The following is a 22,391-nucleotide window of genomic DNA, read 5'->3' on the forward strand; positions in this document are numbered from 1 at the left end:
ACAACCTAGACAGGACCATACCATCAGCTTCCCAAGCCTTCTGTTGTGACATACCTAACTCTGACTTGTCTCACTGGTTGTTCTACTCCTAGTTTCTACAACTTCTTCTCTCGGCCGACCTGCTCCAAATATACTGGCATTTCTCTCCGTATGAACTGCAGTGTTTAGCGGATCTTTCACTGTTCGAGGTAATAACTTTAACCTTGGACGCTGTGAAGCTGAATCTGAAATACAAAACAAAACCATGTCATACATATATTATTTAATTTAAGAAGATATGTCTCATGTTAATAATTAAGCAACAAAAATTAAATTCAACTGTCATCTTTAAACATCTAAATAAATGCTAACATAAAAGAAAATGCAATTTTGTGGCTGTATTACCACAATTATCATCTGCAAAATCTTCAAAATGAAACTCTGAAATAAATATTCAAACATGTAAGTTATCCCTATTTAGCTTTTCCCTACTGCATTTATAACATTAATTCATGCATGGCTGAAGTTTTATTGATGCTCAGGTTATGGCCCCCACCTTTAAAAATGTATGTTAAAGCATGGTCCCCACATTTAATAATGTAGGTCACTATATAGTCCCCACATTTAATAATGTAGGTCAAATTATGGTCACCACATTTTAATAATGCAAGTCAAATTATGGTCCCCACATTTATTAATGTAGGTCGCCTTATGGTCCCCACATTTAGTAATGTAGAGCACCTTATGATCCCCACATTTAATAATGTAGGTCACCTTATGGTCCCCATATTTAATAACAACAGTTATTTAATAAGGAAGTAAGGTTATAGTAACCATATTTATTTAATAATGAAGGTGTACCCTCACTTTTTGGTTTCCATATCTATTTAATGAAAGTCAGCATATGGTCTCCCCCCAAACTGTTGTTTCATGATAAAGGTCAGCTTCTAGTCCCCCCCCCCCTTTTTTTGAATGAAGAATTTCAGCTTGAGATCCCACTACCTGACTGAAAATATATGAATAAAGTAGAAACTACATAAATAAACTTGGAAGATCTGGTCTTGTCTCAATGTTTCCTCGTTTGATACATCCTGATATATTAAGGATTTTCATCTGCAAATCAGCTAAACTTCAAAACTAACTATGCTTACAATTTAGCAAAGAGATTGTTGAAAATATTTTATTCCCTCAAAGAATGCATTATGAAATCATACAAGTCGTCTCAGCAATTTATCAAGGAATGTTTGTCATAAATTTGTGCAGGAGTAAACAGTACATTAAGAATTCTATGTAGCAAATGGATCTGCATACATCGAAAGAATAATGATTGTTCCAGTAAAACATTCTTGAGAATTTGGGAAGGCACTTTCAGTGTGGAATATCATGCATAGATGAAATTTAGAATTCTGTATCATTTTCTGAATAATCAGAGTACACTGGCTTATATTTTTTTTTAAATGGTTTCTCTGCATACCGTGTATGTTTCAATGATGGAACAGTCCTAAAACTTGGTATTACTACAAGCAAAAATTCAGCTATTGATCATCTATCATATCACCTCAATCATTATTTACTGCATGTTAAGTTTTACAATCTGTCCCTCTTCTTCATGATGCATATCCAACTTTGTGTGATATTTATGATCCTGTCATTTTGTACTACTTCTGTGTGATAATTATGACCCAGTCCTTTGGCAATACTTGTGTGTGATATTTATGACCCAGTCTTTTGGCAATACTTGTGTGTGTGATATTTATGACCCAGTCTTTTGGTACTACTTCTGTGTGATATTTATGACCCAGTCTTTTGGCAATAATTCTGTGTCATATTTATGACCCAGTCTTTTGGCAATACTTCTGTGTTATTTATGACCCAGTCTTTTGGTACTACTTCTGTGTGATATTTATGACCCAGTCTTTTGGCAATAATTCTTTGTCATATTTATGACCCAGTCTTTTGGCAATAATTCTGTGTCATATTTATGACCCAGTCTTTTGGTACTACTTCTGTGTGATATTTATGACCCAGTCTTTTGGCAATACTTCTGTGTTATTTATGACCCAGTCTTTTGGCAATACTTCTGTGTTATTTATGACCCAGTCTTTTGGCAATAATTCTGTGTTATTTATGACCCAGTCTTTTGGCAATAATTCTGTGTTATTTATGACCCAGTCTTTTGGCAATACTTCGGTGTCATATTCATGATCCTGTTTTAAAGTCCAAATCTGGACTTCAAAATCAATTATGATATCTGCATATCCATCCTCACTTGATTCTAAGCTGCTGTACCAATTTTTACAGGTTTTACCAATCACACAAACAAGATATAAGGGGAAATTTACTTATAACAGTACCCTGTCACATTTGCTTTATCCAGGTATATCAAGGTGAACAGAATTAACTGCTCTTTTTTCTGGCTATGTTACACTGGCATACCTCACTGGTTTAAAAGGTATATGCTTTCATAAAATTGCTAACAGAGTCACACAAACTTATGAAATGGGTGGTTTTTCTCCTCCACAACATTCATATTTGCTAGACATGTCCAAAGGAGCAGACTGCTCACTAATAATAAAATGCATAATTTAGACACTGAGTTTCTAAAGAGAAACCTGTATTTATGCTTGAAATCCATATCCTTGACCTCAAAATTAACAATGAAGGTCAAAGGTATTGACCTTTTAATGCTCTTGTGATGAGAATTCAATGGGAATTCCTTACCTAAATGCGAGCCATGCAGAGTTTGATAAAAGATGGTGGAGAACTCTACAGTGCAAAAATTCTTTTTCCTCTTTGTGTCAAAATGACCTTGACCGTTGCACTTTTAAACCAAAATCAACAGGCTTGTTACTAGCTCTAATGCAAGCCATCCACAATGTTTTGTAAACATTTTTCTTCTTTCAGCCACAGAAACCTTGACCTTTGAACTTTTTAAAACAAAGTCAATAGGGTTCTTCCCTAAGCATTCCCCATACAACTGATAACCTGTTCTCCTGATTACAGCACAAGTCACAAGGGTCAAGTAGGCATTCAACACAGATTATTTCAGTAATGGGTGTCATTTTCAAGAATATGATTGTACATACCAGTATGTGGCAAGTATTCACTTCACTTGGATTTGTACACATCCATATTCTTTTGGAAGGTCATTATTTAGATGCCCCGATAGGTGCATACAGCAAAATCATTGTTAAAGTACATAGACATTTTTCAACGAAAAGAACCCAAAGGTTTGATCCAGTACAATCCAGATTGAATGTCACACGCTGTGACGTCACCATGAAAGCTACGCATATTGTTAAACATATTCGTAATATCCTCTGTGACCCAGGACTTGTGTCGTGTACCAATGTGCGTGTTTGTCATGAGTGAGTGAGTGAGTGAATGATTGATTGCAGTGCATGATTCCAGTGCTTCATGGGTATTTAAATAAATTCCCTGCCAAACTAACAAAAGCTTCTGGCATTCCTACTCTAGTTCTTGAGATAGACAACAGCTCGAGCTGTACAAGTTGTAAAGATGAAGAGCACTTGTCTTTCACACAAGTTAAAGACCAGGAATTGAATATAATTTGGAAAAATTATAACCTTCGAGTCTGGTAAGGAATCATTTATATTTTTCTGTGATAAAATTATAAATGTGGGTGGGTTGTATACTGTGTATTGTATTTGTATCAGTTATATTCTGTATTGTATTTGTCTTGTATTCCAAGTATGTGTTTTGTATTGTTTTAGGTTTATTTTGTAATAAATCCCACAATCGACAAGCGAGCGTTATAATTTCAACCCAAAATAAAGACAGCTCACACCTCCATTGTGAAGATTCCACTCTTTCGTACATGGCCACCATTGTAATAGTCCATAGTGATATATAATTTTCATCTGGAAGCTTCTTGGTGACAGTTAAGGTGCAGAGTATTCAATAATCTGTATTGAATACATTTTAGTTACAGCAAATTAGTGTGAAATTTTAAAAGAACAATTTATATTTAATTAAAAATGAGTAAATTCGCATACATATCCCTTGTGACTTGTACTATAGTAAGCAACACAGTCACTTGATGTATGACTCGTACATATGGTCAAGAAGATAAATAATGAAATCTTTTTACCTAGTAAAGCCGATAGGTTGTGTTGTTTTAATTAGGACTGATGGCCATCTGTGCTGCTGCTATCAAATGTACCAGATTCAAGGTTTGCTCTGAGAAGCAAAATCTCCGAGATAAGAACTCAAAAAGGCTGACCCTACATCCCAGCAAACAGCTTCCATGGTATCTCAGATTGAAACATTATGTGCAAAACATGAGGCTCATACAGAATGCTCAAATCTAATAAGAAGTAATCCTCATGACATGAGGCAACTCTGCTCATGTGAGACCTCGGAGTATGCTGAGCATATAACCTATCTCAGCCACAAGGGAAGAGCTTGAGAGGTGATTTCCTCTTTCCCGGCTTTCACCGGAAGAAAGCGGTGTTTGCGTGTGACACAACTTGACTGTGCATTTCAAAGTAATGCTTGAAAGCACAAACAGGATCTTGCATGGCTGCTGCTCTTGAGCTATCAATGGAAGAAACCAAATGAATGACTACTCTTTGGTTGCTGACAGATGGTAACCTATTTGGCTACAAAGTCAGGTTGTGTCAAGAGGACTCCATAACCATCCAACCTGAACTGAAGATAGTTCTGGTCGACCGAAAGGGCATGCTGAAGCTAAAGCTATCAGGAAACATCTTGTATGATAGCCCCTTCAGCGAAGCGTGGTCTAAAGGTTCGAATTGAGCCACGGCAGATTGCATTTTGAGAATTGGATGAGGGAATTGGTAAATCGAGATCAAAATTGGCTAAAAGATTTGAAAGGTCTTATCATGCCCAACATCCCATCTGCTGGAAATGTGTCTATGATCATGGAACAGTAGTCTTTGATAGTGAATGGGGGACAACTGTTTCTCCTTAAAAGAGCCGTAAAAGTCTACAAGTTGTGGGATTAAGACACTCAGAGGGATGATGTTATAAGTATGGCACCTGTCTGTGGCAACAAGCTACTATCACTCATGAGTGGAGGGCTGCTTTGCTCTCAAAATTCTCTCCACAATTGAAAGTTTAAATTGTCTCGCAAGGCTGTCCTGATAAAAGCCAAGCATGCAGAGGACGACTGGCCAGGCAAGGATGGAACATCTGTGGATGTGGTTACTTGAGAAGATTCAGAAATTTCCTGGACAGATCTATTGCTAGATGGAATAGACTGGTACCCAGGACTTGTCCCATCTGAGAAGGGCTATCAGAATCATCTTGTACTTCTGACCCCATAACTTCTGGATTAATTTTGATATCAGAACAATGGGAAAGTAGGCAAATGACCACAACCTCTTCTAAATGATCGACAGTGCATACACACACAAGATTCTGGATCTGGGACTGGAGAGATAATGGTGGATAACATGGGATTATACCCGCATGCAAAAGGTCAATCATCACATGCCCCCAAAGTGCACATAACTGAGTGAAGACCGATTGATAAAGAGTCTATGCCATGTGATGGGCTTGACCTCTTCTGTATAGAGTATCAGCCAATATATTGAGTCTGCCAGGAATGTGCCTGCTTTGTATGTTAATATGGTGACTGCCACAACAATGTAGAAACTGCCAAATCAGAAAACACTGATCGTGCAATTTGGTACCCATAATTAAGGAGATAGGTTACCACCACAGAGTTGTCGGACATAATGAGGACTATTCTGCTTGAGAGTCGATCTTTCCAGAAGTGAAAGGCATCGAAGACTGCCTTCATTTTCTAGGATGATGATGTGTAGAGGTCATTCCTGACTCCCACATGCTGCTGACAGTACTGACGGCCAGCAACAAGTGAGCACCCCAACCGTGCAAACTGACATCATATATACCATTATTTTAGCTTGGGGTTTCTCCAGCAGGATTCCCAGGGTCAGCCAACCTGGGTTGTACTTCTGATGTAGGATCTTGGGTATGATCATGATGGTTTGATCAAGGGGACTTGCACCATTGTGCTCACAATGGCAGCCACACAGGATTAAGTCCACTGCCACATTGAATAAACCAAAATCTCTCTTGCTGAAATCCATGTCCTTAAAAATGGACTCAAACCAGTTTGACAATTCTGATTTCGTGAACACAAGGAAGTCATACCAGATTTTGACTGGTTAAAAATTACATGTCCAGATGGACAAAATTCTGGGATGGACGGAGGTCTGGCTTTTCCCAGTTCACTAGGAAGCCTGGATGGTCTAGAAGAGAGGAGATTGTTCCTACCTTGGAGTAGAATAGAACTTGTCATGTTTCTGGAGGATGTTATTCAGGTACATTGCCATCATTGTAGATGACCTCGATAAGAACCGAGTGACATAATCCATAATCTTGATAAAAGCACAAGGACAATAGAGAGAACTTTGAACTGAAAAACTGTGTCATGGTAAGTAAAATGGAAAAAATATTCATGAAATGTGTTGGATAGGAATGTGAAAATATGCTTCAGTCAGATCTAGACCTTCTCCGAAGCAAAGGTGACCTAAAGAGAGTTATCCCAAAGGGAGTGTATGACAAGGTTAAGCAATATGGATTGCAGAAATACAACACATTGAATCAGGTATAAATTGGCCAAACCTGTCAAGTATTAGCCATGTATGGTGAGCAGCCCTGGTCAATGACCCTAGCAATCCTGGCCATTGCCTCTCAAGTGTGGCTACTGCCAGGTGTCTCCATCGAGTCTGAAAGGTGCCAATGAGACTAAATACAACACTGAAGAAGGTGCAATTACAACTCGAGCCATATCTGAAGTGGCATAAAGCACATCTTTCCACCTTATGAAACTGACAAGTGGACATAGGAACTGCTGCTACATTCTTGTCAAGTGATCAGTACTGAAGGCATCTGTTGCCTTAAGTCTATCCAATTGGGGAAGGAACCAGAAGGATGGTGTCTCTTTCTCCTCATCAAGATCTACTGATTCTTTAGAATAGCAAGTAGCCAACACCCTATAAATGTCCTCAATGCTGGCTTGAAAGCTAAACTTCAGTCTGTTCTGTGAGGGGGATCCAAGTATGATGTGAAGGAATTTCACTGCACTCACTGTGTTGAGGCCCAATCTGGGTCTAATTTCAGCTATGGAGAAAAATACCAGGTGGCATGAAGACTCAGTTCCATCCCTATGAAAATGTCACCTGCTCTCCCTTGTGGATAAGCAATGAACATACAGAAGTCCGACACTGCTGCATGCCAGCTTGTCTGCCCAGTGCATGGTTGGCCTGGAAGCTGGCAGTATATTAAATGGTATCAGCCATTCCAAGGACAGACAGATTTCTCACTCACAGAAAGAGCATGTCGCCAACAGGACGGTCAGAAGATGGAGGGATCTGTCACTAAGATCCCCATAAATCATAGTTGGTTGGACTGATTCAATGAAAAAGTCCCTAATTTGGAATGGCTGGATGGCTGGTGACAGTGAGGTTTTATTATGCACTAGATCCAATGGATCCGGTACAAAATACCATGAGATCTGACATACGCTTGGAGGCCATGCTCGGGCATGCCTGAGAGACTTACGCCCACTGGGCTGCCTAAAATTGGGAAACACTGCCCCAATGAGTTGGAAATGCAAGCAATGAACTAGTTGGCTGAGTCATCTTCTCAAAAGTTCTCCTGTGCTGGACTGCTGGTGATGGTTGGATGACCAGTAATGGTGCAGTGGTAAAAGGAAATGGATCCAACTGATCCAATACAAACTGCATGTGCCCCAACTTACAGGCCACAAGGCCATGGTCTGACATGTGGAGGGACTTATGCTCACTGGGCTGCCTAAAAATGGGGAATACTTCTTCCTTGACTTATTCCATCTTTTGTTCCCTTCAATGCCAAATGGACTATTGCTCTGAATGTGCATTTCATGCATTTAGTAAACATTTCTCCTGAAACAACACAAGAAGAGAAAATAGAGCCCAGATTAGCAAATCAGTATTTGACTAACTAGCTAATACTGTAGACCAGACTTCCTCTAACCACATATTACAGATTCTGCATATCAAAGACGGCGTATACTTAGTATATATAGCATTCAGATGGCATTATGCTGAAATTCCACAAGAAGCAAAAGCAAAGCATAAATTAGTAATTCATCAAGTTACTAATGAAGGAATGGAAAAAGTCAGTGTCGCATTCAAAACTTATAGACAAAACACGGAACTTGCACATTTCTAGTATTTAGTTGAATTTCTACTGAAACTAGACAAGAAGGGAAAGAGCAAAGCATAAATTAGCAAAGCAACATGTTAATAACTCATTAAAACCAACTCCATTACAAATGGAGCAAACAAAAAAGTCAAAGTCGCACAAACTTGTAATGACCTTGCAGAAGTCAATGATAGCATGGTGTAATGTGGTCTTATAAGAACAAAGTCCCTAAAGGAGACAAAATCACTCAAATTTGGTACAAACTGTAAAAAGAAAGTATACAACCGGAAGCAGAATGATTAATCCACACAACAGATCCAAAAGGAATGTTAGATGATTCAATTTGAACACAAAAGTGGTTTGGATTATCGGAGGATAAACTGTATGATGTCATCATTACAGCAGCGAAGCTAAAAACTGGCAACACCTGGCGGTGCCAATGGGAGGTAATGGGCAAGAGTAACTGCCATTTGTCTATTCAAATAGACAGGAAAAGACAGTTGTCATCCTTTAGTAGGGCTGCATTCAAATATTCCTTATGTAATGTGATTGGGGAACATATTTAAAGTGGAAGCCATAGATATCTGCCTGTCAAATTACTTTTTAATTTATTCATTTCCCTATTAATAGCCTCATCCCCTGGGTAGCCTCAGCAAGATGATAGCTGTCTCCAGCTGACTAAAATCTAGGCCAGTTTAGTACAGGCAGCATGTAAACAACTGTAGCCACATGCTACTGGCAAAGATATTGTAGGAAATTGTTAACTGGCACAATTTTATTGACAAAGTGAAATAGATCAAACAAGGACCACCATTTTTTTAATATGTGCCATTTGTATTTTCTAATGGGATGTGACTTATAGATGAATTTTCTAACTTGTGATCTATACTCAATTCAGATTCTTCACATACATGTACAGTACTTGACACATTATGGAGCATATTTCAGACTAGTTTTTGTCTTTATTTAATCAAAAGCACATATTTTTGCACCCACTTTTATTACCCCCACCCCCACCCCACCCTGGTCATCTCTTTTAGTACTTGGATCATTTTCTTCAGCTAAATGGTGGTTGGTTAGAGCAGTTTGGTTTATAACATGGTCGGGTTCTATAACCCCCAACAAATATGTTGTAGCAGGGTCAGACTGTATTTATTGTCCCTTATAAATCTGAGTATTCTGGATATTATTTATTGTCTGTAATTGGTCCTTATTTATTGTCCCTAATTGGTCATTATTTATTGTCTGTAATTGGTCATTATTTATTGTCCCTAATTGGTCATTATTTATTATCACTAATTGGTCATTATTTATTATCACTAATTGGTCATTATTTATTGCCCCTGATTTGTCATTATTTATTGTCCCTAATTGGTCATTATTTATTGTCCCTAATTGGTCATTATTTATTGCACTTGATTTGTCATTATTTATTGTCCCTAATTGGTCATTATTTAATGTCCCTAATTGGTCATTATTTATTGCCCTTGATTTGTCATTATTTATTGCCCCTGATTTGTCATTATTTATTGGCCCTAATTGGTCATTATTTATTGTCCCTAATTGGTCATTATTTATTGCCCCTGATTTGTCATTATTTATTGTCCCTAATTGGTCATTATTTATTGTCCCTAATTGGTCATGATTTATTGCCTCTGATTTGTCATTATTTATTGTCCTAATTTGTCATTATTTATTGTCCCAATTGGTCATTATTTATTGTCACTAACGAACAAAGTCTTTAATTTTATTGTCCCTAGAAAAACCTAGTCTACTGGATATTATTTATTGTCCATAACAAGCCTGGTCTATAGGATATTATTTATTGTCCATAACAAGCCTGGTCTATTGGATATTGTTTATTGTCCATAACAAGCCTAGTCTATTGGATATTATTTACTGGCCCCAACAAATCTGCCTACTGGATATTATTTATTGTCCTGTACTGAACAGAATATTGCATTAACTGCATGTTGTTATTCACTTAAGAAATTATTTTACTTTATTTTTGCACAATTTCATCTCAAAATGATAAAAGTCAAACAAAAATTTTCATTTACATTTAATTATGGAAAATTAAAATTGAATGCTTGACTATTTGACTCCTACAACCAATACCTGATTATTTTAATTGACTGTCACACCATTTGTATCAATTATAGAATGTTTATAAATATGGTTTCGAATACAGTTGTACTTCAACATGACCGATAATATATTTGTTGTTTTCATTATAACAGTCACAATCTTCCAATAATCTTCATTGTAACAGTCACAATCTTCATACAGAAGTTGGTTGATTTTTCACTATTGACAGGTGTGAAAGGCTGTGAGAAAAAAGAACTGGGTCACAAGTTTAATATATCTTTAACTGTACTTAGTGAACTCTGTTTTACCAATGCACCTACTCTTTAAACCAAACCATTATTAGCAACATGCTTTTTGTACTAATTGAATTATCCTTTTTTGTCAATCTGCATGATGCTACCATTCGCTAGTAACTTTATCTGTACACACTGTACATAGTTAATTGTTCACACTTATATGTACACATTTACACTAACATACCCCATGTGGGTTCTTATGTGAAACAAAATGCCTCTAATGTTCACTCCCTATACATCAGAATGTACCGTATACACAAAAAGTGGACCGGCCACATTTCAATCGTGTTCGTGAAAAGTGTAGTTAGTTCAGTGGAACATGCTGGTGTAATTCGGGAACTTTCTGCATGTATTTAACTCACCAGATTGTTGTTGTTGTAGGGTTTAATGCCATTTTCAGCACAAGATAGGTTATACATGGCGGCCAGTATAACTGGTGGAGGAAGAACCCTGGAAAACCAAGGGAAGAACCACAGACCCACGAGAAGCTACTGGCAAGCTTTCTCATGTACCAACGTTAGCTGTGCCTGAGACTCGAACCCACACAGACAGCGGTGAGAACTCAACAGGTAATAATTCCCCTCAACATAACAGGCACAAATTGGGATCTACCTAGACAATTCATAGGTTGCTATACATGTTACATTTTTATCTTCAATTAATGACTTAGGGAATTATAATTTAATTAAAGTCTAGCATTCTAAAATTCAGTGTTGCTTGATTTTGACCATCTGAGACACTTGGATGCTATGAAGTGCAGAGGGAAGGAAACCAATGCCAGCCTCACAAGCCTGAGTGAAAAATGCATAACATAATAGTAAGACTAGTCAAGATATCTATTTAACTGCTGGACAACCACCAATTATTATATATTCAGCATTAAAACTAATCTGAGCTTAATATTGACAATTTTTCTTTTATGTGTTTACGTTCAAATTTAATGTCATACCAGGTGATGGTTCTCTCATTTCAGGCACTCCCCCACTGTCATTTCTTGATCTTGGTTTGTCAAATGCCCTTCCTCTGTCTTCTTGGCCTCTAAAGTTACCCACAGCTCTCCCCCTAGTGGAGGCCCCATCTCGTCGATTTCCAAAGTTGCCAAAATTATCTGAGTCACGTGGTGGTCTGTTGAAGTCACCACGCCCACCCCGTCCACCACCTCTGCCCCCTCTTCCGCCACGGAAACCTCCTAGGAATACAAATACAAACTCTCATCAAAACTTAGTTATATAAAGGCAATTAATGAACATAAAGAAGTCTCAGGATCTTGAATTAGGGATTAATCAATGAAAGCTCTCAAGAATGGCCTAAGGTACAATGTATATGGTACTGGTAGAAAGGCTAGACAATCACTGATTTGTTGGTGTTTAAATGAAAATAAATCAAATAAGTTCAGATATTATACATTCATAATGATTAAAAGATTATATTTACAAATATCAATTCGGTATGCACTACTAATTGTTGATTGATTAGGGCAAAATTTTTGGATATTTCATAACGATTTGCCACAATAAACTGTCTATACTTGTTATAATGCCAACATTTTTCAGAAGAAAACAAACTGATGTTAAAATAAAGTTGCCAATATGAGGTTACAAACTTATTACAAATTAAAAACATATATAGTAATCGATAAAGGAAATAATAGGTAATAATTAATCAAATTTACTATCAGGTATTAATATTAAATTACATGTATTACAATCAGATTGCAAGTATTTAGATCAAATGACATATGCAATCATCGATAAATGCAACATTGTAGCCATAAATTTCAAACTCCATTTTATCCAAAGCACCATGTCCTTTAACCTCATGCAACTTCTATAAATAGCAAATTACGTGCTGGTTGTCTATTACCAAAGTTATCTCTCATTAGTATTTTTTGCCTATTTATAACTGACCCATATGGCATGTTGAGATAAGTTGTACATATGGTTCAATATGCTTACCTCTGTCATCCTGAAAACCTCCTCGGCCACCAAATCCTGTCTGATTGTCTTTCTTTCTACCTTCGGCAATGTCTACTCTGATGTTCTTATCTTCAAATAACTGTAATTAATCAAATAAAAAAAATGAGAAATCACACTGAAATGTATTATTTTGCGTTCATATTTTTTTGGTACAGATTATAGTAATGTGTAATTCAATATAAAAACAAAACCATTTTAGGATCATTCTGAACATCACACATGGTCAAGTAAAAATTACGGAACTTCTTTTCAGCAAATTCATGCTCCAAATTGTGCACAAGTGTAGGCTTACTCCATGAAAAAGTTTGAATAGGTTGTGTTATAATTATCAACAAACATTATGTTCAAAATGTCAAGAAACAAGTTGCAATAGTGTCATAAGATTAAAATATTAAAAAATATACTATTCCCCACAATCTCAAGACAGGCCAGTTGTACCCATCTGTCAGTATTAATAGGTGGCTAATGAAGCAAGCGCTTTACCTTGTGATGCATCGCATAATGATGTTCCATTTGACAGAGTGCATGGAGGTGCCAGGTGTGGTTTATTTTTTAAAAATACCGACTTCTGTATTTTAAGGATTTTTTACCCTTTTCTGCCACAATCTTTGTTTTGTATGCCTTTGTTTGGATACCTCTACTTTTAGGCCACTGTATAATTATGAATGTGCTGATGCACTGCTGGACCTTAAATATGCATGCATGTGCAATTTTTACTACAGAGCATTCAAATTTTGTTGCTGTTGTATTGTACCCACCTCAGAGGCAAATAACAATTGCATGTAAAGAAACCAATTTTTCCTAGTAAAAAAAGTTTCTCGAGAATAATTATCCAATCGTAATACCTTAGGAGAACTACTACTACCTCACAAATCCAGCTAAAGGGAGCTAAAAGTTGTCTGCTGGCCAATGTGTCATTCAGGCAGAGTGATCTCCCCTTAGGTTTAATACTTGGTGGCAAAGTCTAAGAACCTATCAGTTACTACTGAAGCAGAAGGCATGCTCTCCAAGGAAATAGCTGTGGGGAGGCTGGATGTGTATTATGTTTGGGTAAGTATTCTCGAAGAAACATATTTTACAAGGAAAAATTGGTTTATACCTTAAATACGTTACCCAATCATAATACCTTAGGAGAATAGGTAAGAGGTGGAGGGAGATACATCCCCTTGCCCCGGCAATATCATCTCAGGTCCCCTAAGGTACTGAGGTAGCTTCTAGGTAACCTGACTAGAGCAGACTCCATCTGCTGGGGTGTGGCTTCAAAAGAGAACAATTTCCCCATGCAAATCCAGTGGAAGGAGTGAAGCTGTGAATCGATCTGGAAGGGTGATCTGTTGAGCAGTGGATATAGGTCCTACCGGATCGAATTGGGCTGATGCTTGGTTGGTGGCAACTGCTAGAACCCGGTGAGCCCAAGAGCATAATATGTTCACTGAGCTGGGGTTATTTCCCTATATGCTTAACGAATAACCCCCTTACTCCAGGCTCTATTCTTACCGACTTATTGAAGTATCACCTGTATGCCTGGATTGGGTCTTCTAGGTGGCCTTTAGTTGATGTGTCCAGATGAGACAGAGAGTTCATGACAAAGGTTTAGTTACCTCTGGAAGGAAGACGTTTCTCATCAATGAAAAAGGATGTAGTCATGAGTAAGATTGACCCATCTTGTCAGAACTTGCACGTAATTTGGGTCTGCTGATAGAGCATGTATTTCACAAATTCTGCCTGCAGTCGCTAATGACATGAGAAAGCAGGTCTTGTTGGAATAGGAGTGCCAGAGATGCCCTTGAAATTGGTTCTTATCCAGCCAGGTGATACCCAAGAGAGGTTCTACTTTGGGAATAGGGTTAACATTTATGCCAATGTATATACAAAGTTGGCAAGAAGGTCAGATAAGTCTTGGGTTTGTCCAATATCCTCTCTCCCATGATGATGAAAGGTGTCAGCGATCATGGAGTGTTAACCTTTGATCGTGCTCAGTGCTAACTTGCTCTCTGCGATGAGTCAGAGGAGGAAATTAGCTATCTGCAGTATCAATGCCTGGAGAGGCAAGATATGTTTGTGTGCACACCTCTGGGTTAAAACATGACATTTGACTTCATAGGCTTTTAGAGTGGAGGGCCGTCGCTCCTGAGTGATTCTCTCCACAACTGGTCACTTAAAATGCTTTAAGTCTGAGGGCCTGTTTGAGATGATATGGAAGTGCAGTTTCAGGAGCCTCAGTCAAGGATGAAACAACTATAGTCGTGTTTGTATAGATGAAGGAAAACCCAAATCTTTTAAGAGGTTACCGATGCAAGATTGATGAGGTCATTGATCCACAACTCCTCCCACTGAAGTGATAAGGAGGAGGTGACAGGATGATTCTCTTGCTTTCTGTATCACTTTTAGAATCAGAGGTGTTGGACAGTAGGTATATGCATTCAGGTTGGTCCAATCCAATGAAAGGCATTGACTGGCCAAGCTGCTGGGTCTGGGACGGGAGAGACAAAGGATGGGAGTTTGGCATTCCACCTTGTCACAAACAGGCCCACCAATAGTCGGTCCAATCAGGTAGGTGTATGAGCAAGACCATTCCTTCTGTACTAGTTGATTATTCCATGACAAAGAGTCGGCCAGAATGCTGAGGTGTCCCTCTGCATGTGACTTTATTAACGACAACATCGCTTCAGAAAGTCACACACCATGATGTAAAGGTCTGGGGACTGAGGTCCTCCTTGCTGTTGGAGATAAATCTTTATTGTAGGATTGGGTTCCTCCTTGTTGTTTGAGATAAGTCACCACTGTAAAGTTGTCGGATAGATTGAGAACTCCCTGCCAAGCAAATATTCCTGCCTTCAGTGAAAGACTTTCACAATTGCCATCCTCTCCAGAATTACTGATATAAAGATGTTGTTCCTGGGGAGAGCATTTACCACTAGCATCTCGAAAGGATGGTAGTAGGTGGGCCCCCCAGCATTACATACTTGCATCCGTACAGACTGTAATCGCAAGCGGGTGAAAGTGTTGATGTATACCCCGGCCATGAGCCAAGTTAGGTTGCTCCCAATTCTGCAAGATGGTACCTCAACTGGGTGTTGATAGTGAGAGGATGGTCCAGTGGGTAAACCTGAGAACTCCATTCTTGCAGAGAAAACATTAGCAATGCAGTTTGAGGTCCGCTGCTACATTGAGCAAGCCCAGTAGGCAAAGGGATTCCGGTATGGATAGAATTTCATCAAAAGGTGCTACCATGGATCGTTTCAATGCCTGATCCTGAGGGAGATGAAACATGTTGCTTGTTTATTGAACTCCATACCTAAGTGAACAAATCCTTGAGATGGTACTAGGTTGGGGTTTTCCTTGTTGATTAGAAGCCAAGATTGCTAACAAGGGTTATCATGTCTTATTAGATTTAACTCACTGATGTTGCTGCAGGTTGTCATCCAGGTAACTTGAAGCTGCCACCATAGAAATGGCCTGGACAGGCACTATTACTCAATTCATCAGATGAGTGAAGACTCAGAAGCCGACGTTGAGCCCCAATTGGAGTACGATGAAATGGTATACATGTTGTAACCGAATCACAGGAACATTCTAGAAGCTTTGTGAATAGAGACTACAGTGTTTGGCAAAGTCTCCCTCATGGATTTCATTCAAAATGCTCCAGTGTTTCCAGTGGAAACCAGGGGCCAGAGATTAATGGATTGAGAGCGCTTAGGCCGATGATCATATGTAGAAAGTCGTTTGCTGTTTGGACCAAGAAAAGGTTTGGAGCAAATGATATAACCCTCTCTGTGCTACATCCACTTGATATACAAAAACATTGAATATTAATGAGTGGAGCTTTGTTAGAACAACTTTCAGAGGTTCGTGTCCTATGAGTGGCCCTTGGGTCCATTTACTGGTTTCCTGTACTTTCCCTATATTGACGCTGTGGTTGTGGCAGGGAGGGAAATAATCTCCTTGATGGCTTGTCTGTGGACATCATCCATCGGGACATTCAACAGAAGGTTAGAGTATAAAGGATGTGCTCCTAGCTTGGCTGTATAGTAGTCCATTGGTAAGTACAGGCTGAGGGCACCCAGTTGCGTTCCTCCAATTGGACTGGCAGCTGCTGTTACAGCATTGGACAAAGTGTGTTAAGAGGCTCTGCTCAGTACTCGGGCCATTCTTGAGACTGACTCCTATGCATGCCATGAGGTTGCTCACTAACTGCAGAGATTCAACAAAAGCCATCCAATCAATTCATAGGGAGTGTGGCTGTGTCATCCCCAATGCGACGAAATCAATGTCAACTGCTGGGGTTCCAAACGAAAGACTTGTGGGTGGGCAAAGGTCGAACCGTCGATGAAATTATTATCAATGCGGGTCAGACTGTCTGCAACTCTGGGGGCTTAAATCGTCCTCAGCAAATACTTGGAAGGCTGGATCTTCCCAGGCCATCAGATAGTGTAGAAGAGATGACAGTACTGGAGAACAAGCAACATCATCTTGGTTATGTGTGGTGAGGCTAAAGTCCCTTGTAACACTCGAGACTTAGCTGGCAAAGAGTGACGAGGCATGTCACTCACTGAACTCGTAGGACGTCCTGAATTACAAACCATGACTTCAAGACAGTCGCTGGGTAAAGAATCTCTTCTCGTGTCAGAATGTAGAGAATTTGCTTCATCTGTTCATGTGTGAGGAACTATTCATGGCATTATGCCAACTGAGTGTCTCGAGGAGGTATGAGGGTTAGACTGGTCCCTGTACATGTCTGCAAAAAGGTGGTTTTGACGTTATCCTGACTACAATGCTGAGTGCCAAGCATGCTGTTAGTACCAAATTTATAAGTCTTTGGTATGACTTGGCCGGGGTTCGAACCCACGACCTCCTGCATTATTGAGCATAATAAAGACTAGGATGAGTAACTGCAACTCACTCCTCCCAGAGATGAGTACTTGGGAAATTGTTTTTCCAGTAGCCTGATATTAATTTCATCATCTTAAATTTAGTAAAGGATTTATGGAAAGGCCCATACAACAGGAAATACATGTAAATATTGTTTTTGTTTTTTTTAAAATCTTTTTTCAACATGCCATCACCATGAAACCTATGTGACAAAAATCTCTACTTCATATATAAAATATACACCATATGAAGGAAATTCAAGAAGGAGCAAAAATATCATCATTCAGTATAGTCCTTTGCCATGAAAGTATGTCTATGGTGTGACCATAGAATGGTTATTTGAATCAACTGATGCATTATCTGAGCAGAACCATGTTTGAAAGAACGAAAACTAAAGCTCTGACCCGATTTATTCTGACATAAGAGATCTGCATTTGTTGACGCCCTAGGTGATCAATGCTGAATGATTATGAATTTAGCCCCCATTACATACTGTTAAAAATAATATCAAAACTTTTCTTACAAGTTATCTTACCCAGGTCCTAACCTTGCTGCTCAAAACTGATGAATGGACAGACCCTTATTAATAAAACACCATAGAGCTGTTTTACATTCCAGCCAATAAGAGGTACATACTGCTCCTACAGTGCTAACAACCGATGAATGGACTGACTGCATCCATTACACAGCTACTGATGTTTTACATTAGGAAATACTTACTGCTCCATCATATGTTAAGGCTTCTTTTAATGATTCCAAGTCATCAAATTCCACATAGGCAAATCCTGAAATATTAGAAATAATAAAACTGCCAAAGAAATCTTGCAATAATAAAACATAGGCAAATCCAGAAAAAATATGAATGTAATTTTCTTAAATGATTATTCCAAGAGATGCAATTTCTATGAAACTGCATGAAAATAACATTTTTCTTAGACACTGTTCTTAAAAAATGTGGTCAAATAACAAAATTAAACTGCCAAACCTGCGTGCCTTACAAGATTTACTTTAGCCTCATTAGTTTTTAATCTATTCCAAACAGAAAAACTTGAAAACATGTTCTAAGGAAGACATCTATACTATGTTAAACACATTGGTATTCTGCAAATTTATTTTATTGTTTGACTTAAAACAAGAGCACAGGTGGGCCTAAGATTCCTCACCTGTCTGACATATGCTTAGATGCCACTATGCAGATGGATAAAACATGACTAAATGACTACTTCAAAGTCCAAATTTATACACCCCAAATAAAAGAGTCTTCAAATCTACATATCAATACCACTGGTTCATGGGAATGTGTTACTTTTATAGATCGATAACTTATTTATCTTTATCAGGAAATTAGCATGTGTCACCATACTTGTACAGTCAGTATAATTATCTTTCATCCAAACCACTACTGACTTTGACGTCAATATTAAATGTGAGATGACCAAGGTATGGGAAAAATATGGCTGAATGCTGACTAAATGAGTGACACCATGACATATAAATGATCTGAGATGAAAACAAATAATCAAGATAACTATGTAAGCACATTTCCATGGATCCTTGATTAGGCCAGCAAAGGTAGCCATGTGTTTTTGGAGGGGTATATTTGAATTTTAAATAGGCACTTAGCTTGGATGGTGCGTGTCAGCCAAATGATATCAGAGACTCAAAAAAATGACAAATGCAAAACTACTCAAACAATCTGGGTCAGTTGGATGCATTCCGTAGAAATTTCTTACAATGCTGTGGACTGCATATGTTATGAAAACTACCATTGCAAGGTTTCCATATTTCTTGGTATTTTCATCCATATTTGATGAATGCAACATCACCGAGGCCAAGACAGTTTCCATCAAAGTTGGTCAATTTCTGTTCAGCAGTTTTTGCTTTTTTATTTAATAAATTAAAATTGCTTAAATGTTTTCTTTTCTCTATTTAAAATAATGCGACAAGATGTGATGGTAAATCAGCAAACGTCTGTTTAAAATGTGATTAAAGCAATTACCAATGATTATTGGTAAAAGTGACAATTAGTCAAACTTCATACAAGTGACGATTACCGTCAAATTTGGTAAAAGTAATGATTACTGTCACATTTGGCAACAATACTATTGAGTTTGAAAAACAAGTTGTAAAAAAGATTTCTTATTTTTCAGAAATGGTGTCCATACTTTTGATGTTGTAGATATACATCAATTGTGCAAATTTAAAAACTCTTTCAAAGCCAGGTCAGACTCTGCTGAGTGGTTTTTGACAAGAAGTTGCCAACAGATTTTCTGTTTTACTGATGGTAGCTATAGTTAATGGTTGACTGGGATCATTGGTATCATCTTCAAAGTTTTTTATGCCATCTTGCTTTTTTACAATTTAAAAAAAATTCTGTTCAGTAATTTTTAAAATAGTTTCTATATTTAGTAAGTGATCATATCTGATGATGTTCTGCAAAATCTGGATAAATTGTATGCCCCTCATAACAAGACGCTTTCTGTCAAATCTGATCAAATCCTGTTATATGGTTATAGAAGTCATTTGGAAGACTAGACAAATTACCTTTTTTTCCACTTACCACTGGACATGCAAAACAAATTTTACTTGCCCAACAAAGAAATCAACTTTCGAACAAAACAAGGCCAGGGCCTGCATGTTGAAGCAGCGGACATAGTTCTGGCATGTGACATGTTGTCGATTACACAATAAGCAATTGGCCAGAGTTATATTAAAATATCGTCAGTGACTTAAAAGTTATACTCCAGACAAGAACAAAAGTCATGGATTTACTTTTTCCTATGGCATAAAATTGACCTCGAGGCAAGATGCCTGGTTATAGTACACAACACACCATCATATATATCTGTGCTAAGTTCCATGAAAACCTCTCCAACTTTTACAAATTCCACTCTCCTCCACATACAATTCACTGCTTCCATTTTTACACAAGGGAATACCAACTTCTATTTTGCTAAACTAGTTTAAACCCACCATACACAAGCATATCAGCTGGTGTAGGTACAAAGTACAGAATTTTTAATTTAATCAAGTTACCTTTAAATTTGTCTGTTTCTCTATCTCTTACGAGCCTCACACTTCGAACCTGTAATATAAAAAAGGTGATTAGTCCTTGAAAAAGTGTGTGTGTCTATGTGCATTGACACAATGACTAACTCACAGAATATTGTATGAGATGTGAGGTTTGCATCAAATTCAGTTTAAGGGGCAGACTTCCAGTTTCAAAATCCAACAGAGCTGTTGCGTTCACAAGATCACCTCATTATTATGCAAAAATGTTGCTCATAATCAAATCAACTGACATCTTGATATAAACTCACATATTATATCTGTTCAATTATTATAAATAGGTATGCTAGAGTGGTCACAAATATGTATGCAATAATGTTTACAATTATGTACGCTAGTGTTCACAAATATGTACGCTAGTGTTCACAAATAAGTATGCTAGAGTGTTCATAAATATGTATGCTAGAGTGTTCACAAATATGTATGCTAGACTGTTCACAAATATGTACGTTAGTCGCCACAAATATGTACACTAGAGTGTTCACAAGCTCAACACGATCAACTCATTAGTATGCTTGGATGATGCTCATAAATGTACTCATGCATGATTTTAAAGAAATATGCTTATACCAAATCTGGCCACAGTTTCACAAAATTTCTAAAATAATTTCTCAAACTGAGACTCTCCATGATCATGCTTATGGTATTTCGGACAACACTGAACTTTTTGTGAGAGGTAAATATAGGGGTGAAAATTAACATGAAATTTTAGGAAGTCCCCTATTTTTTCTCACAAAATAAGATTAATTTAAGGAAAATGCATGATATAAAGATTGTATGTAATTCTTATTGCCTACTTAATGATCAGCGAAAAGCACAAAGTTCCAAACCATGCAAAATTGCCATGACAACCAGATTCAAGATCACCTCCCTTCCAAAACATGCAAAATTGCCATGACAACCAGATTCAAGATCACCTCCCTTGCATAAATATATGTCACTCATAATCGGGCCCATCTTAGATCTTCAGGACATAAACTTACACACAAGATCTGATCAGAAATGTGCTATTAATGGGGTTACAAGCTCAGTCAATCAGATGTAAGATCACCACATTAACATGCATGGATGTTCCCATTTGAGAATTCAATAACACAGGCTTGCATACTGAACATGATCAACTTATCAAGTGCTCATAAGGTCAGCCAATCAGATGTAATTTCTCAAGTGCTCATAAGGTCAACCTATCAGATGTAACTTCTCAAGTGCTCATAAGGTCAGCCTATCAGATGTAACTTCTCAAGTGCTCATAAGGTCAGCCTATCAGATGTAACTTATCAAGTGCTCATAAGGTCAGCCAATTAGATGTAACATCACATCATCTACTGTAACCCATTATTAAATTCGTCCAAGATCTTGATGACATAAGCATATATTACAATATTAATCAAAATCTGATTCGAAATATGGCTCAGAGTGGTAGCAAAAACTTCACCATTTAAATGTAACATCACCTCATTAAAATGCATAGATCTCACTCATATTCAAGCTCAATGAAGATACTGATGATATAAACCTTTATTCCATGTCCGATCAAAACTGGACTATAAAATGTGTTTGTGTGTGTGTTTGGGATCTTTAACACAGCGTTAAAAAAATTCAGTCATATCGCTATGATATCTGCAGTGTGGCAGTTTATAGTGATGTCTAGCACTGGGGCATCATGCAGCAGACACATATAATAACGTCCCACCCTGACACATTATCCTTACCCGAGGCCAACCAGTCCTAACACTAACCTCTAAATGCTGAGTGCCAAGAGATGCAGCTGCTAGTACCATTTTTATAAGTCTTTGGTATGACTCAGCCGAAGCTCAAACCCACGACCTCCCGCATCCAAGGCAGATGCTCTAACCACTAGGCCACTGGAGCAGTTGGACCATAAAATAGCATATGCTCATTATGACCAGGT

General features: G+C 37.9%; 1 protein-coding gene across 1 annotated transcript in view; it reads right to left on the reverse strand.

Annotated features, from left to right (window-relative positions):
* LOC149775133 (eukaryotic translation initiation factor 4H-like) overlaps positions 1 to 22,391 on the reverse strand; it is a 57,416-nt gene that overhangs the window by 16,373 nt on the left and 18,652 nt on the right. The window contains exons 3-7 of the mRNA XM_089944180.1: positions 20,447 to 20,495; positions 18,131 to 18,195; positions 12,518 to 12,617; positions 11,512 to 11,751; positions 55 to 224 (exon numbers count right to left, since the gene is read on the reverse strand). Of these exons, the coding sequence (XP_089800306.1) occupies positions 55 to 224; positions 11,512 to 11,751; positions 12,518 to 12,617; positions 18,131 to 18,195; positions 20,447 to 20,495 (624 nt within the window). The remainder of the gene's footprint in view (positions 1 to 54; positions 225 to 11,511; positions 11,752 to 12,517; positions 12,618 to 18,130; positions 18,196 to 20,446; positions 20,496 to 22,391) is intronic.

This window comes from Sinohyriopsis cumingii, chromosome 19 (assembly GCF_028554795.1).
Source record: "Sinohyriopsis cumingii isolate HCF-2022 chromosome 19, ASM2855479v2, whole genome shotgun sequence".
In the NCBI taxonomy this organism is placed as follows: Eukaryota; Metazoa; Mollusca; class Bivalvia; order Unionida; family Unionidae; genus Sinohyriopsis; species Sinohyriopsis cumingii.